The sequence below is a fragment of the Melopsittacus undulatus genome, chromosome 3 (genome assembly GCF_012275295.1).
Source record: "Melopsittacus undulatus isolate bMelUnd1 chromosome 3, bMelUnd1.mat.Z, whole genome shotgun sequence".
Taxonomy (NCBI): domain Eukaryota; kingdom Metazoa; phylum Chordata; class Aves; order Psittaciformes; family Psittaculidae; genus Melopsittacus; species Melopsittacus undulatus.
In genome coordinates, this window is record NC_047529.1 from 88,651,199 (window position 1) to 88,669,691 (window position 18,493).

Below are 18,493 nucleotides of genomic sequence, written 5' to 3' on the forward strand. Positions count from 1 at the left end.
CTGCGCGCGGGGCAGCCTCAGTCCCGCTCCCCCCTCCCCGCGCCCGCCAGCGGCGGCGTGTGTCAGCCAGCCATGGAGCGGCCGCCGCCAGCCGCTGCCGGCCCCCAGGTACCGCCGGCCGCGCCAGCGCCACCACCACCACCGGCACACAGGGGAGGCGGCGGCGCGCCCGCCGGCAGCGCCTGGCGCCGCTGGGCGCAGTGACAGCGCCCCCCAGGTCTCGCCGGACCCTGCCTCCCGCCGCCGCAGCCGCCTGCGATGCTCAGTGAGTGGCAGCGGGCGGGCAGCGGGGACCGGCTCGGGGAAGCGGACAGTGCGGGATCAGGGTGAGGGAGACCGGGGCGGGGGGAAATGCCGGCCGGCTGGCGGCGGGAGCGAGCCCCGGGCGTCTCGCCGGACCGCCTCGTGGCGGAGGCCCGCAGGCCCGGCCCGGCTCGGCCGGCGGCTCCCGGGAGGCCGGCGGGCCCTGGAGGGAGGCCTTGGGCAGGGGCGCGGCTCTGGGGGCAGCCCCGGGTGGGGACAAGGTTAGACGGCTGCCGTGCGCCCCGGGGGTCGCTAGGTGCGCTTTTCTCTTCATACCCTCGTCTTTCCTTGGGCAGTGCACGGGGTTGTTTGGCAGCTGCTTATCGCATCGCGCCTCCTTTTCCCTGTTCCTCCGTATTCATGTTTTCATCCCGATAGGGGAAGAGTTTTCGCTGTCGCGGCCCCTCAGCGAGCCCTCCGCCGCTCCCCATCCGCAGCGCTGACCGGGGGGCGGCAGCAGCGGCCGCCCCTGCAATCGGCGAGAGGCTCCGCAGGGCCCATGGCTTTGGCCCCTGCCCACCGGTGGTCCCCGGGCCCGAGCTTCTGGTCCGGCAGCTGCATCCGAGGAGGCAGGGTCAGGCTGCTGAGGGCAGGAGGAGCGCGTCCCGACAGGGTAGCGCAGGGGATGAAGGCTTTACCCGTGGGTGAAGCGCGCTGCTTGGCTCTGTCTGCAGGGGGGAGTTAGAAAATACGTTGTGGCATTGGAAAAGCTTAACCCCGACCTGGGCCAAACACAAATGGATGCAGGCTCTTGTAAAATCACAGCTGTTTCTTCTCTGCCTCTGCGTGTGAATGCCACTGCTTTGGAAGAAGCCTTCTCTCTGGTCCCTGCTATCTGTAGCACTTTTCCTATTTTCCACCACCATAGCGTGTCTCCATGTCGGCTTCTCGTGTTTGGTGGCCTGTGGTTCTGAACTGCGGCCACTGCATGATGTCCCTTGGCTCTAGGTTTGTGGCTGTCTTCCTGTCAGTTGACCCTTATTTTATTTATTTTGAAGTCTTGTATATTTTAGATTAATCTAATGTCACAGTGTGATTTAGTGTTGTCAGTATACCCCAAGTTTCACCTGTAGTGGTGAGGATGAAGTACCATCTGCCTGCAGCTGAGGCCTGAGATACAGTTCTCAGTAGAGAATACTCAAAATGTGCTTCTGTGTGGTGTTCTATTGGTTCATTGTTTCAAGATTGCTTGTCCTTGATTCTTTGATGCTGTCTGGTCTTTCCTCACTCTATTGGAAGGAAGGCACTGGTGTCCCAGTGTCAGGGCAGGAATGCAGAGTCCTTAAAAACAGCATTTCCAAGACTAGTTTTCAAGTTCTTTTCTGTATGTCTTTAGTCGTAGTGTTTCAAGTCTGTGGAATCTGCCTAAACCTATACCCAAGGTGTAGCATAGGCAGGAAGTTAATTTCCACAGCTAATTTCCCGTGTCTTCAGGAAAGAGGAACTTGTGATGTGTTGTGTATGATCAGGCGCTGCTCAGGGTTTCTTCAGTGGTTTTGGTTCCTCAAAAAAAAAAAAAAAACCTAATATCCTTTTTCATTGTGCTTCAGTTTGTGACACTGCAGAAGATGCTGCATTGTAGCTGTGCAGACCCCTGATATGATCTTTCTTCTCTCTTAAGTATTTTGCTTATCAGTAAAAATAGTTAATGGCAGTAGTATTTATTGTCCTCTCTGGCTGTTTGAGAAGAATGAGGGAGCTAGGACTTCTGACCAGTTGTTTCAAGCTTTCTGCAGGCATGGACACGGAATGCTGGCTTCAGTTTGTTTCATATTTTAGAGATCATCTTCAGTGATGAGAGCTAGAGTTTTATATTGATTGGAGGCTTGTCCTTTTTAGCATTTAAATTCTCCATCTTTGACCTGTTGTGAACTGGCTCAGCTTGAACCCAGCTAAAGGTATTTTGACAGGCTGTCCTTATGCTTTTTTATGATGTATTCTAATTTTGAGGGTTTGATAAAGAATATTTGTAGGAATGCTACTTTTGCTCCTCTTGCACCTTTCATGAATGTTTTCCCTGGCTCTGTGACATGGCTTTTTGTGAAGCTGACAGTGAAATACATAGGCAAAGTGAATGAAGAAACAAGTACCTGAAATGAAAGTAGGGGTGATGGTTTGTTTGATGCTAACGGGCGTTTCTTGGTGAAGATGAATTTCCTGTAAGGTAGTTCCTGTTCTGTCACCTGGGAGTAGGGAAGGAGATACTGCTTGTAACACCCACTGCTGTGACTGCCAGAAGTGCACAAGGTATGTGAAGGGAGCAAGAAACTACAGATTGCATAAAGCAGCTGCAGACACCACCTTGCTGGACTTGGCTGAAGAAACTGGAGCTTCCCTGTTATCCCTAAAGCTCTGAAAAAGCTCAGGTTTGAATCAGCTGCCAGCAACTGCTCCTTTCACAGGCCATTCTCTCTTGCTGCTAAAATGTCAGATCCTGCTGTTAAAATTTGGGGTTACTGCTTTTTTTGCCTACCATTTAAAATTTACCATTTTCTCTGTTCATCATCTGTTCATTCAGCAGCTTAAAAAGGCTGATCTCAATTCTGCTCTTGTTTGTCACTGTCATTTCAAAGGGCCCTCTGGAGTTCTGCATCTTTCACATGCCAGTTTTCAGTTTCTCTGATCCATTATGAGTTTATGAAGAATTATCTGTACTCACCAAATCTAACCTGGTGCAAACTGATCCCATAACTGAAGCAGAACAAAAGAATGGGCAAGGATGTTTCTTGATGCTCTCTCTTCGCAATTAAACCGCAGACTTGAGATGGATGTGCACGGTTCTGACTGAGTAAACCACTTCAGAAACATTTAGATGAATCTGTTCTGTGCCATTTGGGGAGTGAAGTTCTTTTGGATTATAAACCATATGAAACAGTCTAGATGCAAATTCTCCAAAATAGTTTCTGGACTTGAAATTTATGAGATACTACCTGTGCATCTATGAAAGCATCTCAAATATAATTATGATGCTACCCAAACCTAAACTGTACAGCAGAGTGCATGCAAAGGTGGACCTGGGAAAGTCACTTGCACGTGAGTCCATGCTGCTGGCTGCAATGCAGAATGGAACGTAATACATTGCGAGGCTTAGTTAAGGGTGTTTTCTAGGTGGGTACTAAGATGCTGGTCCATCCCTGTGTTCACCTTTCTTCGTGATCTTCATTAGAATTCTATCTTCCCTACAGTTTTGTGCAGCAGAAGTGTTGTATTTGACACAGTGTAAGAGTCGGATGCAATTTGTTTAATTGCAAGGAAAATGAAAAAGAGGTTTGGTTTTGGAGTGGAAAAAGTTGTGGTTGAAACTCATTTTAATAGGTCTCTTTGGAAATGCTTTGAAAACTCCACTTTGCTGATGCCCCTTCACCAGAGTTGTTTCACCTGTGAGAAAAAATTGAAATCTTAAGGTTTTTGCCAAAGCATGAGGGTTTGCAATGTCATGTATCTGTTTAAATTAACTTTTGCTGAAACTCTGCATCCCTGTCTGCTTGGAACTTCACAGAGGTCTTATTGTTCTATCAACTGGGATAAGCACTAAAGTGTGCATGGGTATTCGAAAAGGCTTCATTTACGATCATTTTTAATGCTGTGATTTTGTGGAAAATACAGTTCGTGTAATGGGGAAAGGGCATCCTTCTCTGTGTCTCTGAGAAGCTGTGTTTCATCAGATTTAGCTACTCAAACCAGAAAGCGTGTGCACTTGTGAAACACATGCAAGTCAGTGGTAGTGGAGCCGTAATGTGTAGATTCAGGCTTTACATGTTTCTCTAGTAGAATAAAAACATTCCTTAGTTATGCTTTATGTAAAGCCTTTTAGGTTGTCTAAACCTATGTGTAAAATCAATGGCTATTGCAAAGTATTGGTGGCGGTCAGGGAGTACTCAAATTGTGAGGGAGTGATTGCCTTCATCTTGGTGAGGTTCTTTATTACAAGCCACAGGCTAAAAGCATTGGGCTTTCAGTTTTGAGATACTACTACTAAGTGGTGTCTGTGAGGACTTTTATAGGAGGGAATTCTAGATAGATGGGGGCAGGTGAAAAAGGCAAAAGGCTCTGCTTTTGTTTTAATTTCCATTTACTTTTTTTTTTTTTCCTGGGGATTTACCTGACTGAAGTGCAATTGGTTTTTCGGTTGCTCAAGCAGAGGAGTCAGAAAATGACTGAAGTACACCAAAACAGCCACTGTAAAAACGCAAGGAGGAGAAACACTCCTTTTTCATGAGCTGTTTTTAACAAAAACAAATGCTGCAGCTCACCACTGCACTTTTAGTCCAGAATCCTCAAAAATGTTTTTGATTCCATGGTGACAGTAGTGGAATTAGGCAGCAAAATATCTTCAGGGATCTGATTCGAAGTGTTCAGTTACACCTCAGTACTGAGAGGCAAATGTGTAAAAGGTTTTTCTATTATTTCAGTAATGAAGCTGAGCTGTTTGTTTTCTACCAGTTTATCCTAGCATATGGAGCATGTTTATCTTAGCATACACCTAACCAGCAAGAGCCTCATCATCTCTTTCTTCTCTCTTGAGGTCATGAAACGCGTACGCACAGAACAGATTCAGATGGCAGTGTCCTGCTACCTCAAGCGCCGTCAGTATGTGGACTCAGAAGGTCCCCTAAAACAAGGGCTGAGGCTGTGTCAGACTGCTGAAGAGATGGCAGCTAATCTCACAGGTAAGACTGTCATATTTTCCACACATGCTTCTTTGCAGAGCTGTGACAAGTGTGAGTATGTACATTGGTAACTGTGAATTTGTCTGCATACATGGACCAGCTCTCCTTTTGAAATAAAAGACAGGCCATCATATTTTTGTTTCTTTTTGCTTTTACAGTAGATGACATTGAAAACTGTCACTAAACATTGTTATTATATGTGTATGCATGCAATCTACTTTTCTCATGCTGAATATTGATTACACTAAATTTTGATTCCAAATAGCAGAGGTTTTAACTTTAGCCATTAAGTAATACCAGTATGTAAGCCTCAAGTTCTTACCAGCTTTGAGTTTCTGAAGCAGCCAGGCTGTAGAAAGAAAGTGCACTGTATCTCTATGTTTTAGCAGGTTGTATTTGTTTATTTCTAAACTGATTAGAGAGAAGATAGGTGCTGGAATCTGTATTTGTTCTTTCTCATGAGTGGATGATGAGCACAGTCCTGTGCTTCCAAAGGTGAATTCAGTTTGCCCTGGAGAGTTGGGTAAACGTTCCTCCTGTATTTCCATAAGCTCCAGGAAGACAAAGTGTCTTACCAAAGAGAGTGAAAGAGAAAGGGGAGAATAGCAACAGGCTGCCTGTACACCATGTGCTGATCTCTTTCTAATTAGCAGCATTGAGAAGAGCTGGAGGCTGGCCTATCTCTCTTTAGCATGCAAACATTTGATGATGGTGTTTATAGACTTCCAGGGCTGTCAGAGTTGTACCTCTGTGCATGAGCCAAGTGCTGGAACAAAAAGGGATCAATCGGGAGTAGGAAGGCAAAGAGAGAGGATGTAAAGCGGGGGGGAGGCAGGGGAGACTGAAAGAGGTTAAAGTGAGAGTAATGAAAACAGGTTTTGTGGAGGGGAGAATAGTTACAGATTTTTAAAAATGTAGGAAAGGAAACCAGTGAAACTCTTTGCCTTTTCATGCTCTTAGAACAGCAGACAAATAAATGTATGGGTTATCATTTTGTAACTTGTGTTTCTAATCACTAGTATTTGTATATGCTGAGGTTATGTTGGTGGGTGTCTGTAAACTTGCACAAAGTCCTCTTGAATTCTGAGAGGTTAGCAGGAGAGCAAAGGTTTGGTGCCAGAGAAGGAGAAGCCAGTTCCCTTTCTAAATAGTTCAAAACTGCTTTTACCACCACTGATACTGATTTTGAAAATCATTTTAACACCATTGCAGGGGACCTTAGCAACTGGTGACCTTAACCAGTTGCCTTTTAACCAAAAATCCTCAAGGAGGAGGAAATAGTCTGGTTAAAAATTGCAGAGTGTTTGCTTAGAGATTCTGTGTGTTTTCACCACCACCTCTGGAGACTAGTAAATGATAATGATTGTCATTTGTTGTAATTAACAATGACTGATACAAGGAATTTGAGACTCTGAGGCAGTGACACTGCAGACCTCCTGTCCATGCTTACTGGTGGGTCCTGCTGTAAAAGAAACTTTGTTTTGGAGGAAGTTGGAGATTGCTTTCCTCATCTTTTCTGAGTCGAGAGCAGTAAAGCCACCGAGTACATTGTGGAACTGTTAAGTGATCTGTGATGATGTTACTCTGAATTTCTTCGGAAGTTAAGGTTGTATTTGAAAACTTAAAAGTATATTCTCGGGGAAGCAGATGAGTAGCTGAGAGTTTTAGGTTTCTTTGACTTTTTTTAAGTTTTTGATACACTTTCTCATTCACAATCTGTCTAGGTGCTTAATGCCATGTTTAGATGCTTCAGACCATACCATCCCTGGACGGTTTGAGAGGTGAAATGTCATCCCATGGCTGCGTTACCTTGGATTTCATGAGCAGCTTTGTTTCCAGACACACATGCAAAACTCCTTAAATCCCTACTTAATTGTTACTCATTTTATTTCACAGTCCAATCTGAATCTGGTTGTGCCAATGTGGTGTCTGCAGCTCCCTGCCTGGCGGAGCCACAGCAATATGAAGTACAATTTGGACGATTACGCAACTTTCTCACAGGTAAATACCAGGAAGCAAAGGAAAATAGATGTTTGGGGGGTTTTTTGTCATTTAAATGAGTAAAGGACTATATAATAAAATTTAAAATCGTGTCTGTAACAATCTTGAGTTCTAGGTTAGAGATTTCAATTAATACAATTAGAAATGTTTATTTTTGTTGTTGTCTGAGTGCTTGAGTACCTTTGGCTTTTGTAGGTAGCTGACTTTGCCCTTTCTTATTCAAATATTTGTCATCGTAGATCTTCTACACATACAAGACAAGTAGGAAGATTAGAGTGCTTTATGTGAAAGGCAGGTAACTTAGAAATGAGTGTAGTTCTCTGCTGTCTCATAGTGTAGGCTTTTAATTTTATTCATAATTGACCTATTTTTATGATGGTCTAGATTTTAAAGGGAGAATGTTCCCTTAAATCTGGAGGTATATGATAGAAAGTAAAAAAATTCTCATTCTGTAGTGTGATGCAGAAGACAATCGTTATTTTTCTTTTTATATATACAATTTTTAATAATAATAAAACCAAAGGTACTCTTGGGAATGTCCTTATTTCTTCTAATAGTCACAAATGTGTGAAGAAGAAAGTACATAAAGTTTTTAGATAATAGCTCCAAGGAAAGTGAGGGTGCCACTTTACCTGCCTTTGGGCACTTATACATTTGTCCAGTGTAGGGATTTGATCCCAGTGTGCATAATGCTGTGATTGATGTTCCTGATAGTTGTTGAAGCGAAAGGAAAGGAGAGAAGACAGAGGCAGAAAATACTGAAGTCTTAGCCTTGCCTCCTAGAGCAGTTCAACACCATTGCACTTTAGTACTGGAGGTAAATCCTTATGAGGAGGTGCTAGGCATGGTTTTGGTGTTCACATCAAGTGTTTTCGTGGTTTTTGCCTGTGTTGCTCAGATTTCTTACACACATGAACTGCTTCTGTTTCTGCAAGGGAGTAACTTCCCAGCCAGCTGCAAGGCACAGTGAGACACTTCCCATCTCTGTGATGCCTGAGGAGTGAGAAGGGGATTAGGACCACTGAATAAACTAGGAATTCTTCTAGAAGTCTCTAGTCTAACTCAAAGCAGGGCAAAATCACAGTTTGATCAGATTGCTCAAGGCCTCGTCCAGCCACATTTTGAAAATCAGAAAGTGCAAAGTTTGTTCTGCACCTCTGGGCCCCAGCTGCAGGGCTGAGTGATTTGGTAAGGATTTCCCTTGCAGCAGCTTGCCTGTCATCCTTTCACTGAGCACCTCTGAAAAGAGGCTGGCTCCCTTTCCTCCATAATGTCCCACTGGGTACTGTAGGCAGCAGCTGGATACCCACTTATTCTTCTCCAGGCTAGACAGACCCAGTGCCTGTAAACTCACTTCTGTTTTCCTGGGTGAATGTTTTCTTCATTCCTGTTTCTGCTCACTATCCATCTGTACTCTTTTTTCTCCGCACTGCAGAGGAAGGTCCTTCCCCATCTTATATTTCTAGGAAAAAGCACCTGCTGGCTGCTCACAGCTTTTACTACACACAGACCACTGTTTTCGGTGGCTTTGGCTCAGTTTCAGTGGGACAGAAAGGAAAATGATGCCTAAGTATGCAGATACGTAAATACACCACACACACTCTGTAGTTACTCATCTAGAAATGGGAGAGAAGCGCAGTATCGACCAGAGAAAGTCTGGAGGAGTGCTCAACAGGAGAGGAAAAATAACCTAATGGAAGGGGGAAGAAAAGAATATGCCTTGGTAGTGGCAGGAGGGAAGTACAAGTTGAAAAGCAGCAATACTATTTGAAGAACAGCAGTGCTGTTTGAGGATCAGCAGTGCCTGTTTTGTTCCAGTAATCTGAACCATGTGGTCCTCTGGTAATTCGTTGTTGTGGCCCTGTATGTTGCCATGGTGTTCTGTGCCAGTGCTCTACTCCTTATAGCAGCAGCCAGCTGAAAGTGGGAGGGAAACAGCCCCAAGAAGCTGATGACAGATTAGTCTCTGGAAGGTACAGCACAGCCTCACTGGGAGTTTGTTACACTGTGTACTAGGAATTACTGCTGGGGTTTGCACATGAGCAAGCACATTATTTTTATAAAACAAGAGCACACAGCTTACTGCAGTGCATTTTGCAAACTAGCTTCCTTAATCCTTGGGACAAATCAGTTCCATCCAAAGCACCACATGGAAGTTTTACCAAAGTTGAGAGGGGGGAAAAAAGCCACCAAAGCTCAGGCCTACACAAGCTATGTAAATAATTTTGTTAAATACTATTTTAAATATAATGAGTAAATTTTAAAGTCCACTTATTGCAATAAACAGAGCACAGTTTTCCTTCTTAAATAAACGGGGAAATTTCAGTTCTCATGTATTTTATAAGGTGGTATTTTAATAGCTGCCCCATGCCTAAAAAGGGTTTTGAAATCTCTGCATTTTGTTCTGAAAAGGTCCCTCACTGACTTGCGAATCTCTGATCAGATCTGTAGTAGGTATTGTATATCACATTCAGGTTGCAAAAGAGCTTCACTTAGATGCACCAACAAATGTCTCCTCATTTGCTCTCTGATGTCACTGTCAAGGTTTCTTGCAGTAGTTGTCCTTGGTCTGTTTTATTCCCAGTAGAAAATGATTGAGAAGTCATTCACAATTTGTTGCTGTTTTTTATGTAGATTCAGACTCTCAGCACAGCCATGAAGTGATGCCTCTTCTGTATCCCCTCTTCGTCTACCTCCATCTGAACATGGTCCAGAATGGCCTAAAAAGCACAGTGGACAGTTTTTACAGCCGCTTCCATGGCATGTTCTTGCAGAATGCCAGCCAGAAGGATATCATTGAGCAGTTGCAGACTACCATGACTATTCAAGATATCCTGTCCAACTTGAAGCTCCGAGCTTTTCTGGACAACAAGTACGTCATCCGCCTTCAAGAGGACAGCTACAACTACCTTCTTCGCTACCTCCAAAGTGACAACAACAATGCCCTGTGCAAAGTCCTGACCTTGCACATTCACCTGGATGTGCAGCCTGCCAAGAGGACTGACTACCAGCTCTATGCAGGCGGGAGCTCCTCACGCAATGAGAGCAACGGCCTGGAACCCAGCGATGTGCCAGCTTCCATTCTGCAGAATGAGGCAGCGCTGGATTTACTGCAGGACAGCATCAAACGTGTCAAGGATGGGCCCCCTTCCCTAACGACCATCTGTTTCTATGCCTTCTATAACACAGAGCAGTTGCTGAACACTGCAGAGATTTCACCAAATAGCAAGCTGCTGGCTGCTGGGTTTGATAATTCGTGTGTGAAGCTGTGGAGCCTGCGTTCCAGGAAGCTAAAATCTGAGCCCCACCTCGTTGATGTATCCCGCATCCGTCTGGCTTGTGACATCCTGGATGAGGAGGTCTAGATACCTTTCCCTGTTTCCCCTCCCCCCACCCCTTTCTGCTTTAGGCATGCATTGCAGAATATCTCTTATTGTCTCCAGAGACTCTGAGGCTGTTCCACAACCTTTCTGCCTTGACAGAGAAATTTTATAGCCTACTCTTGTCCTTGTTCTTTCCTGTGGTGTTTGTAAATGATGCAGTGAGTTTGTGCTCAGGTCATAGTTTGCTAGTCGTAGGTGCCAATCACCCATCTGTCCTTAAACAGATGGCAGTACACAGGCAGCACTGTAAGAAGGCTTCCTTCCCTGAGAAGCAAAGAGCTTTCTTGTGGGTGGGAAGATGAAACAAGGACATGAGGGCAGTAAAAACATACCATGGTGAATGAAAACTAGAAAGCAAGCAGCTCAGAACAACCGGTCAGAAGGATGGAGAGAAGGGGAGAGATGCAGGAAGTGGAAAATAAAGACAAAGTAAGGAAAGAGCCAAAGGGGGCTGGTCTGAGGCCTAAGGAAGAAGGGGTGCTTAAGTGCAAAACTGAATTTCAGTTATGACCTTATCAAGAGGTGAAAAGTTAGCATGGAAAAATTATGCAAAATGTCTTTGTCAGAGAAACTGCAGAGGCTTCCCACTCTGGAGTGCTGGAGACAAAGGCAGGGCTTTGTGTGCCTTCACATGCCAGGCTAGATGGCATCTTCTAGTTTACTGTGATGTTTTCTTCCCCTTCTAGTCACACCCTTCCTCCCCTCTTGCCATAGCTGCCCACATAGCATCTTATATCTGGTTAGAGATCAGAATTTGTGACTCTTCCTTTGTTTAATCACACCCTTTTGAAGGGGTGGGGGGGGGTGTAACATCCTTTTTTTCCACTGTTTTTCTTCTCACAAAAAATACCTGGTGGCAGGGTTCTGTTTATTTTGGAAGAATGTGGAGAGCTTGCAGGATGGAGACTTACATGGTTAGGGATTCCTTTGTTAGTCAGCTTGAGAAGGAAAGGCAGGCATCCAGGTGAGATAGGTGACTTCTCCCCAGGTTAACCCTTTCTGCAGAGTGAGCAGGTAGATGAGTCAGACTAGCCCAAGACAGAACTATGGACTTGTTTTCATTATAAGCTGCAAGAGTGCACAGGACACGTGACTGTATATTGCCTCCCATGGAAACCAAATGTCAATAACTGAAACAGAGGAGAACTTCTCTGGTAAATCAGCAGGTCACCTCTTCTGGCTCCAGACTACAGAAAAGCAAGATACTGCCAGGTTATCAGGAGTGCCTATTAGCTTTTTTTGGTTCATAGACAGATACTTGCGTATTACATGTGTATTATGAAACAGCCATGGAAGCTTGAGCACAAATGGCTCCTTTGTTGGCTGTTTCAATATTTTGTGTATCCTGCAGTATTTGTCACAGATCTAAACCCAAAAACTGGTCAAAGACCAGCACAGATCAAAGTCATCATTGCCCTGAATAACTTCCACTACTGACCAAACAAATAGTGACCTGATCGAGAGTTCAGAGTTAAGGGAGGATACCAGTCTGAACACAATGCTGATTACATCTCCCAAATGCAAATGAAAGCATGTTAACCACAAAGGAAATAAATTCCAGTATCTGGGAGTCCTAAGTGAAAATACACAGGGACTCACAGGTGGGAACAGACTAGCACCTGCTTGGGTTCCCCATGAAGTGGAAGCTGCAGGTACCAAGACAGACCAAACAAGACCATCCTTACTGGGCTGCAGTCATCATTCATGCAGCTCAGTCAAACAGGGCCTGTGTTTCAGAGTGTCACTGCAGTCTGATCAGCAACAATTCACAGCAATAAACCTGATGGAAACTCTGACAAAGAACAGAAATTCTGAATGTGCTTTGATACTACTTCAGTGTATTCTATCAAATAACTTGTGAGGAGATTAAACTTGGCTGGGTTTTGTAAGGTTTCTTTTGGTTGATTTCTGTATTGTGTAAATAGCTTTGGATACTGTGTTTAAACAGTAGTGTCTGAAATAATCTTCAGCTTGATTTCTGATTTGCTGCAAGCAAATAGGTCCTTTCTATGAAGATACAGAAGCCTAAAACTGCTAGTTTGTAGATCTTGTTCAGAGTGGCAGTAAAGCTGCACTATTGGGTTTAATATCTCTTTGTGTGTACATATATATGTGTATATATACATAAAAATGAGCTTGAGACTTGGCAAAAGTGTTAGAAAATTACTTTTTTTTGCTAGTCCATGTAGCGTCAGTGTCCCTAAGGTTAAAGTCATTTACTCAGTCTAGATAGATGAATTTTGCTCGGTGTGATGCTCCAGTGTACTTCACCAGTGTTGTCTTGCTTTCTGGGGGTAGGAGAGGCTTACTATTTAGGGATAAAGTAAATCAATTTTCTTTATAGTAACATCTCATAAATGCCACTTCATAGTCTCTCTTACGTAAGGTCCAGTATAAAACTGCAGTTTTACAGCTATGCAAGTGAATGTATTGTTTGTCCCTGCAGTTTTGCCATGCTCATTGCTGGTACTATGTAGATCAACATCAGAAAATAATACTGCTTATTTCAAGCTGCAAGAGTGGCAGTCTAAGTTTTGTGAAGATGAAAGACTTGACTGCATTCAGCTCTGCTTCTAAGATTCTGCTTTTAAGTGACAGTGGTCCTTCAGGTGGTAATGGGCAGGGATTATGCTGCCACATTGGTGGAGGTCAGATGGAATTCTGGAAGGAGCAGTAAGAAATGTCCTGTAAAGAGAGCCCTGTCTACTCCCTCATCTTTCCCTGCTAGAAAGCTCCCTGCTATAGGCAGTTAAGGAGTCTTCCTCTTGGCACTGCAGGATGAGATAATGACAAGCGTGAAACCTGTTACTAGTTAGAAAAAGGGAGGGGACAGGGTGAGATTTCTTGGTGTGTTTCAGGGGTTTTTTTTTAGGTTATTGTTGCTTTTTGAGGCTTACACATTCCCTTGAGGCATGCTCTGGGTGAAAGAGCAAGGTAACTTTTGTCAGCAAGATAGCGTTTGCTGCTCACAAGGTTAAATGTACCGGCAGTAGATTTTTCTGGGTCCAAATGACTGTCATGCAAAATCAATTACTGATTTAAGTAATAGCTGAGGCAGTTTCTCCATAGGTGTATAATTTGGGAGGTATCCTGTGTAACTAAACATGCCAGCATTTTTATTCTTTTCAGTTTCTTAATAATGTCATTTTTGCAAGTCTTGTGCTTGCTCAGGAAGACTTCTTGTTCACTGTTAAATTCTTTTTTAGCTCATTTCAGTAGTGTCGGTAGGTTTTCCAGTTCTATTACTTAAAATCTGTTTTAATAGTTCTTATTTTCAAAATGGATAGTTCAAATAATAAAAGGTAGCTTTTAGTGTGTGTGTAGGTTATTGATTAAAAGAGGCTTATATAACTTAAATTTCTTGTCCATTCCAAGGAAATACAAATCATTTATGCTAACCTGCAGCTGCAGTGACTTCTAAAGGAGCTAAGGGATATCTGGGTAGTGCCCAGTGGTATGTTATAGCCTGGAAGCATACACAGTGTGTAAAATGGAAATCATGAAATAATATTAGGAAGAGGGATCCTCTGCCTCCCTGATTTATAACACAGGTTTTAACTTTTCTGTAGCTGCTGCAGATACAAATCTACACAGTTGTAGCTGTGGGATGAAAGGAATAGTGTGCTTGATCTGACAAAGAAATGAGGCTTGGTTCTGTTCGGCAGTAATTCAGTGCCTGCACTTCCAGCTGCTTTGTTAATCTGGTCAGCCCACTGCTGTAGGGAGGAAATGGAAAAATGCAGTGACTCAGAAGCATTGTCGGTATACTGTTTTCAGTGAGCTGTAACAGCAGTGTGCAGTTGATATGTTAAGTGTGTGTCAAACAGAAGTCAAAGACAAGATTTATTACCTATGACCGTATAAGAGTGTGGTTTTGAATGCTGCAGAGGCATTGCGAAATAAGCTGCTGCTGTAATGCAAGAAAATAAGAGCAGGTACTTGTAAAAGAGAAAGAATATGTGCTTGCACACAGCCCAAGTAGCCCTGTATGAATTTGAAGGCAAAAAAATAAGTACCTGGACTTGCAGAATTACAGAAGCTATAGTACGTTATAGGTAACTTGAATGGGCTTCCACTGGTAACCTGTGTGGAGTCTTATAGCCATAATTAAATAGTATAAAATGCTTCAGGTATCAGCCTCTCCCTTTAATGTGGTATCATAGCCTAGAGATGCTGTGGATTCCAGCAAGCAATGCTCTATCTGAGGTAGAAAAAGCTATTTGAATGAGAATGGGGCTTTGCATGCTAAGGCCTGCAATTTCTCTGCCTCACCTCCATAGCACAGATGAAGTTGGCTCCCAGCCATACCATAAAACTCCCATGGGCACTGACTGCTCTGAAGAGAATTAACATTGCTAAACATGGCTTACTGCATACTACTGAACATGCAGTTGAGATGGAAAAAGGCAGTGAGCTAGCTAAGCTCACCTCTGAAGAGATTTGAAACCACTGGAGGAGAAGGACTTCCAGCATTGTTGCTAAGTCTGAAGCAAAACTGTCTGTGGGTCCTGATGTCAGAGGAATGAGAGATGTCATGTCAGCCAAGACAGCTGCTCAGGACACATGGGCTTCTGCTGGTCGCCAGCAGTCCAGCAGCCCTAGGGAACTGGGTTTCCTCTCGGAGCAGGAAGTGCTCCTTCTGCAGGAAACAGGCCAGTTTGTGATGATAAAAGTTAAAGGGGCTGCTCACAAACAAAAGGGTGTTGCATTGAGTTTGATGGGCAGAGGTTGTCCGTGGAGGAGTGTTACTGATTCAGTGCTGAGGAAAAGTGTCTGCCTGACAGCCCTGAGAAAGGGTGATCTCAAGCACAGATGCATTCCAAGCCATGGTTATCTTGCACTCTGTCAGTGAGACCCCAGCTTGTCAGGCAAGGGCACTCTGACGTTTGTTGAAATTTGTGCAGTTTGTATCCTTTGAGAATCAAGAGGTGCTACTTGAGTAGAATTTCAGAGGCTCTTATGCTCCATCAGGAGATTTCTTTAGCACAGCTCACTGAACAGTCATTAAATGTGAAAGCTTTTACTTGCTGACTATCTGCTCTGGTACTTGGATTGGAGAATTACAGGATAAAAAGGTTTCCAGTGCCATCCTTTTTGTGGTTATTCATATTCTCCTAACCCAAAATAGATCCTTTGACCTAAATAAGCTGCTTATATTTGCTGTTCTTGAAGGTTGTGGAAGGGTGAGGATGTGAAAGCATCCTGGCAGAGCGTGCACACAGAAATAGATACTAAGCCTTACTGGGTTTCTGTTCACATGTGGAGCCAAGAAAAACATCCAGCAGACAGCTTGTCAAGCATGCTCGGTCTTTCCATCTCCTACCTTTTGTTTAAGACATCTGTGTTTCTTTTTCTCTGCTGTGAGATTCACTTCCAATAACGACCACACCAAAAGAGCATGTGCAAGATCTGTTTCAACATCTTAGCCAAATTAGTAGAGAGCGGACAGGGAATAAGCATATGCTTTGAGCAAATGGTGAAATAACATAAAATACTTTTTTCCCTATTTGCGTACAATCCCAGGTTAAGGTGCCTTCTGCAGTGAGCATAAGGCTACCCAAAATAAGGGTAAAAGCTTTATCTAAATTTTATCTTGCTATCTCTTCAGCATTAGCTTAGATGTAACAAATGCGTGTGTCTCAGAATGTGCCCTGTCTAAAATAACTTCTGTTTTAAAACCCCCCTGTTTTCCTCATGGTGGTTCCTGTATTTGTTGAGCAGATAAACATGCTTTCCTTTCTTGTTTCTTTTTCTCCTACTCGACCAGGAGGAAGAAGACGACAGTGCGGGCACAGAAATGAAGATCCTGAGAGGACACTGTGGACCTGTGTATAGCACGAGGTTTCTTTCCGACAGTTCAGGACTCTTATCTTGCTCTGAGGACATGTCCATCAGATACTGGGACCTGGGAAGCTTTACAAACACTGTGCTGTACCAAGGACATGCCTATCCTGTCTGGGACTTGGATATCAGCCCCTGCAGTCTGTATTTTGCCAGTGGTTCCCACGATCGCACTGCAAGGCTCTGGTCGTTTGATCGGACGTACCCGCTGCGGATATACGCAGGCCACTTGGCAGATGTAGACTGCGTCAAGTTCCACCCCAATTCCAACTACTTAGCAACAGGCTCCACGGATAAAACTGTGCGCTTGTGGAGCACTCAGCAAGGTAACTCAGTGCGTCTTTTCACTGGGCACCGCGGTCCTGTGCTAGCACTTGCCTTTTCTCCTAATGGTAAGTACCTGGCATCAGCAGGTGAAGACCAGCGGCTCAAGCTGTGGGACCTGGCATCAGGAACTCTTTACAAAGAACTGAGGGGGCACACGGACAACATAACCAGCCTTACTTTTAGCCCCGACAGTAGTTTAATTGCTTCAGCATCGATGGACAATTCAGTCCGGGTCTGGGACATTCGGAACACTTACTGCAATGCCCCTGCAGATGGGTCTTCCAGTGAACTGGTTGGTGTATATACCGGACAGATGAATAATGTACTGAGCGTACAGTTTATGGCCTGTAATCTTCTTCTAGTGACTGGAATTGCACAAGAAAATCAGGAACATTAATTTTTCTTTTCTTTCTTAGGGAAGCGGGTGGGTGTATTGAATGCCAGAGTCCATTGGAAGCTAAGATTACTGACTGTGAAACACTTTTCTTCCTCTGCCCCCTTGAAAGGCACGTTCATGCAAATGCTTTAAAATGCCTTGCCTACAAAAAGGCATGTGCTGGTGAATGATACAAGGCAAAAGGAGGAGGGATGAAAACAATGTATACATTCTAATCTTATACTGGTAGGGATGGGGAAAAGGGCAGTAAATCCAGTAGCTTGGGGAAACAAAAAGCCTAGTCCAGACAAGCAAAACTGCCAACCGGATAAGCTGCTGACCTGCACTTAAACATCCTGCATTGATTGATGGGCACATTTTACCTACTGTTAACTGAGGCTTGAGTGTGTGGAGAACTACTGGCCCAGTATTTTTTCTTTTGCTTTTCTTTTCCTGGTATTGCAGAGGACCAGCATTTTAAGACCCTTCTATTAAAAGAATGTTATGTATTTTCTACAGTGGTAGTGGTCCTAAATATTACAGCTCCCTATAGCACTTCTGGAATATTTTGGACTAGCAAAGTAGAAAATATCATCTTTCTTTTTAGTAAGTGGATGGAAATCTGACCTCAGTTGGGGCCCATCTCTGCATTGTAATTTGGGTCTGGTTCCTGGTACTAGCTGTGATGTTTGTGTTTATGTTCTATTAATTAGGAATCTTTCTAAATCTGGTTGCACTATGTTTTGAGGATTAGAGGACAGTGGAGGTACACTGGTGGCTTTAAGAGTTGCCTTGTCTGGAGGAAGGGCACAACAGAAGCGACTGAGCTTGGACTCCTAATGGAAACAGGGCATGTCAATCCACCACTGCACCTCACAGAAATATTTCCGTAAATGGAAGTTGGCAGTACAGGGAGAGGGGAACAGGGAGAGAGACACACACACAAAGTGACATGGGAAAAAATAGTATTACTAAATTATTGTGTATACACAGAGGCAGCTCTGCCAGTGTTGGATTTTTCTCAAAATGTGGCAATATCAGTTTCATGAACACTTTGTGAGATAAATCATCAGCATTTACAACAAGGATCTGAGGAAAAAAGCACGTTCTAGTTTGTCATTTTGAGAGATTAAATATTTCTGCTTTCTGGAAAAAGTTATTTTGTATTTTGTTTTCTATTAAAAGCATTTAGTTTAAAAAATAATAAAAATAAAAGTTTGGCCCCTTTCTGGGAAACTTGCTCTGACTTGCATGGGAAGGAGAGGGCAGGAGCTTGCTTGGCACTTAGAGGCTGGGTCTAGTGGTCTTGTTGACTTGGTGCCTGCTGGTTTGATATCCCTCTGCTTGCTTTCTGCAGAGCTGACTTGGCAGGTCATGGAATTATGGAGTTAGGGTATTGACACAGTTTTGTAGGTCAGCTGAAATGCATGTGGAAGATCTAGGTATCCCCCGAGACTGACTGTGCACCAGAAGGCCTCATTCTGTAGCGTTGTGTGACCTTTATTTTGTGGTTTGATGTTCTGAAATGCCTCTTTTGAGCAAAGGCACAACCCTCATGTTTTCTAGGCAGGCTGTTGGTATTAAATAATATT

At 43.8% G+C, this 18,493-nt stretch overlaps 1 protein-coding gene across 1 annotated transcript; it reads left to right on the forward strand.

Moving 5' to 3' along the window:
* Positions 1 to 52: 52 nt before the first annotated feature.
* TAF5L (TATA-box binding protein associated factor 5 like) lies at positions 53 to 18,128 on the forward strand. Its single transcript, XM_034060299.1, has 5 exons — positions 53 to 265; positions 4,829 to 4,973; positions 6,870 to 6,974; positions 9,609 to 10,333; positions 16,125 to 18,128. The coding sequence occupies exons 2-5, from the start codon at positions 4,832 to 4,834 to the stop codon at positions 16,920 to 16,922; spliced, it is 1,770 nt and encodes a 589-aa protein (XP_033916190.1). The 5' UTR covers positions 53 to 265; positions 4,829 to 4,831; the 3' UTR covers positions 16,923 to 18,128.
* Positions 18,129 to 18,493: the final 365 nt, after the last annotated feature.

Bases quoted from the DNA above. Each gene is read 5' to 3' on its own strand.
- TAF5L (XM_034060299.1), top strand. From the start codon at position 4,832: ATGAAACGCGTACGCACAGAACAGATTCAGATGGCAGTGTCCTGCTAC. The intron at 4,974-6,869 runs GTAAGACTGTCA...TTTATTTCACAG, and splicing joins GATGGCAGCTAATCTCACAG to TCCAATCTGAATCTGGTTGT. The intron at 10,334-16,124 runs GTCTAGATACCT...CTACTCGACCAG, and splicing joins GTGACATCCTGGATGAGGAG to GAGGAAGAAGACGACAGTGC.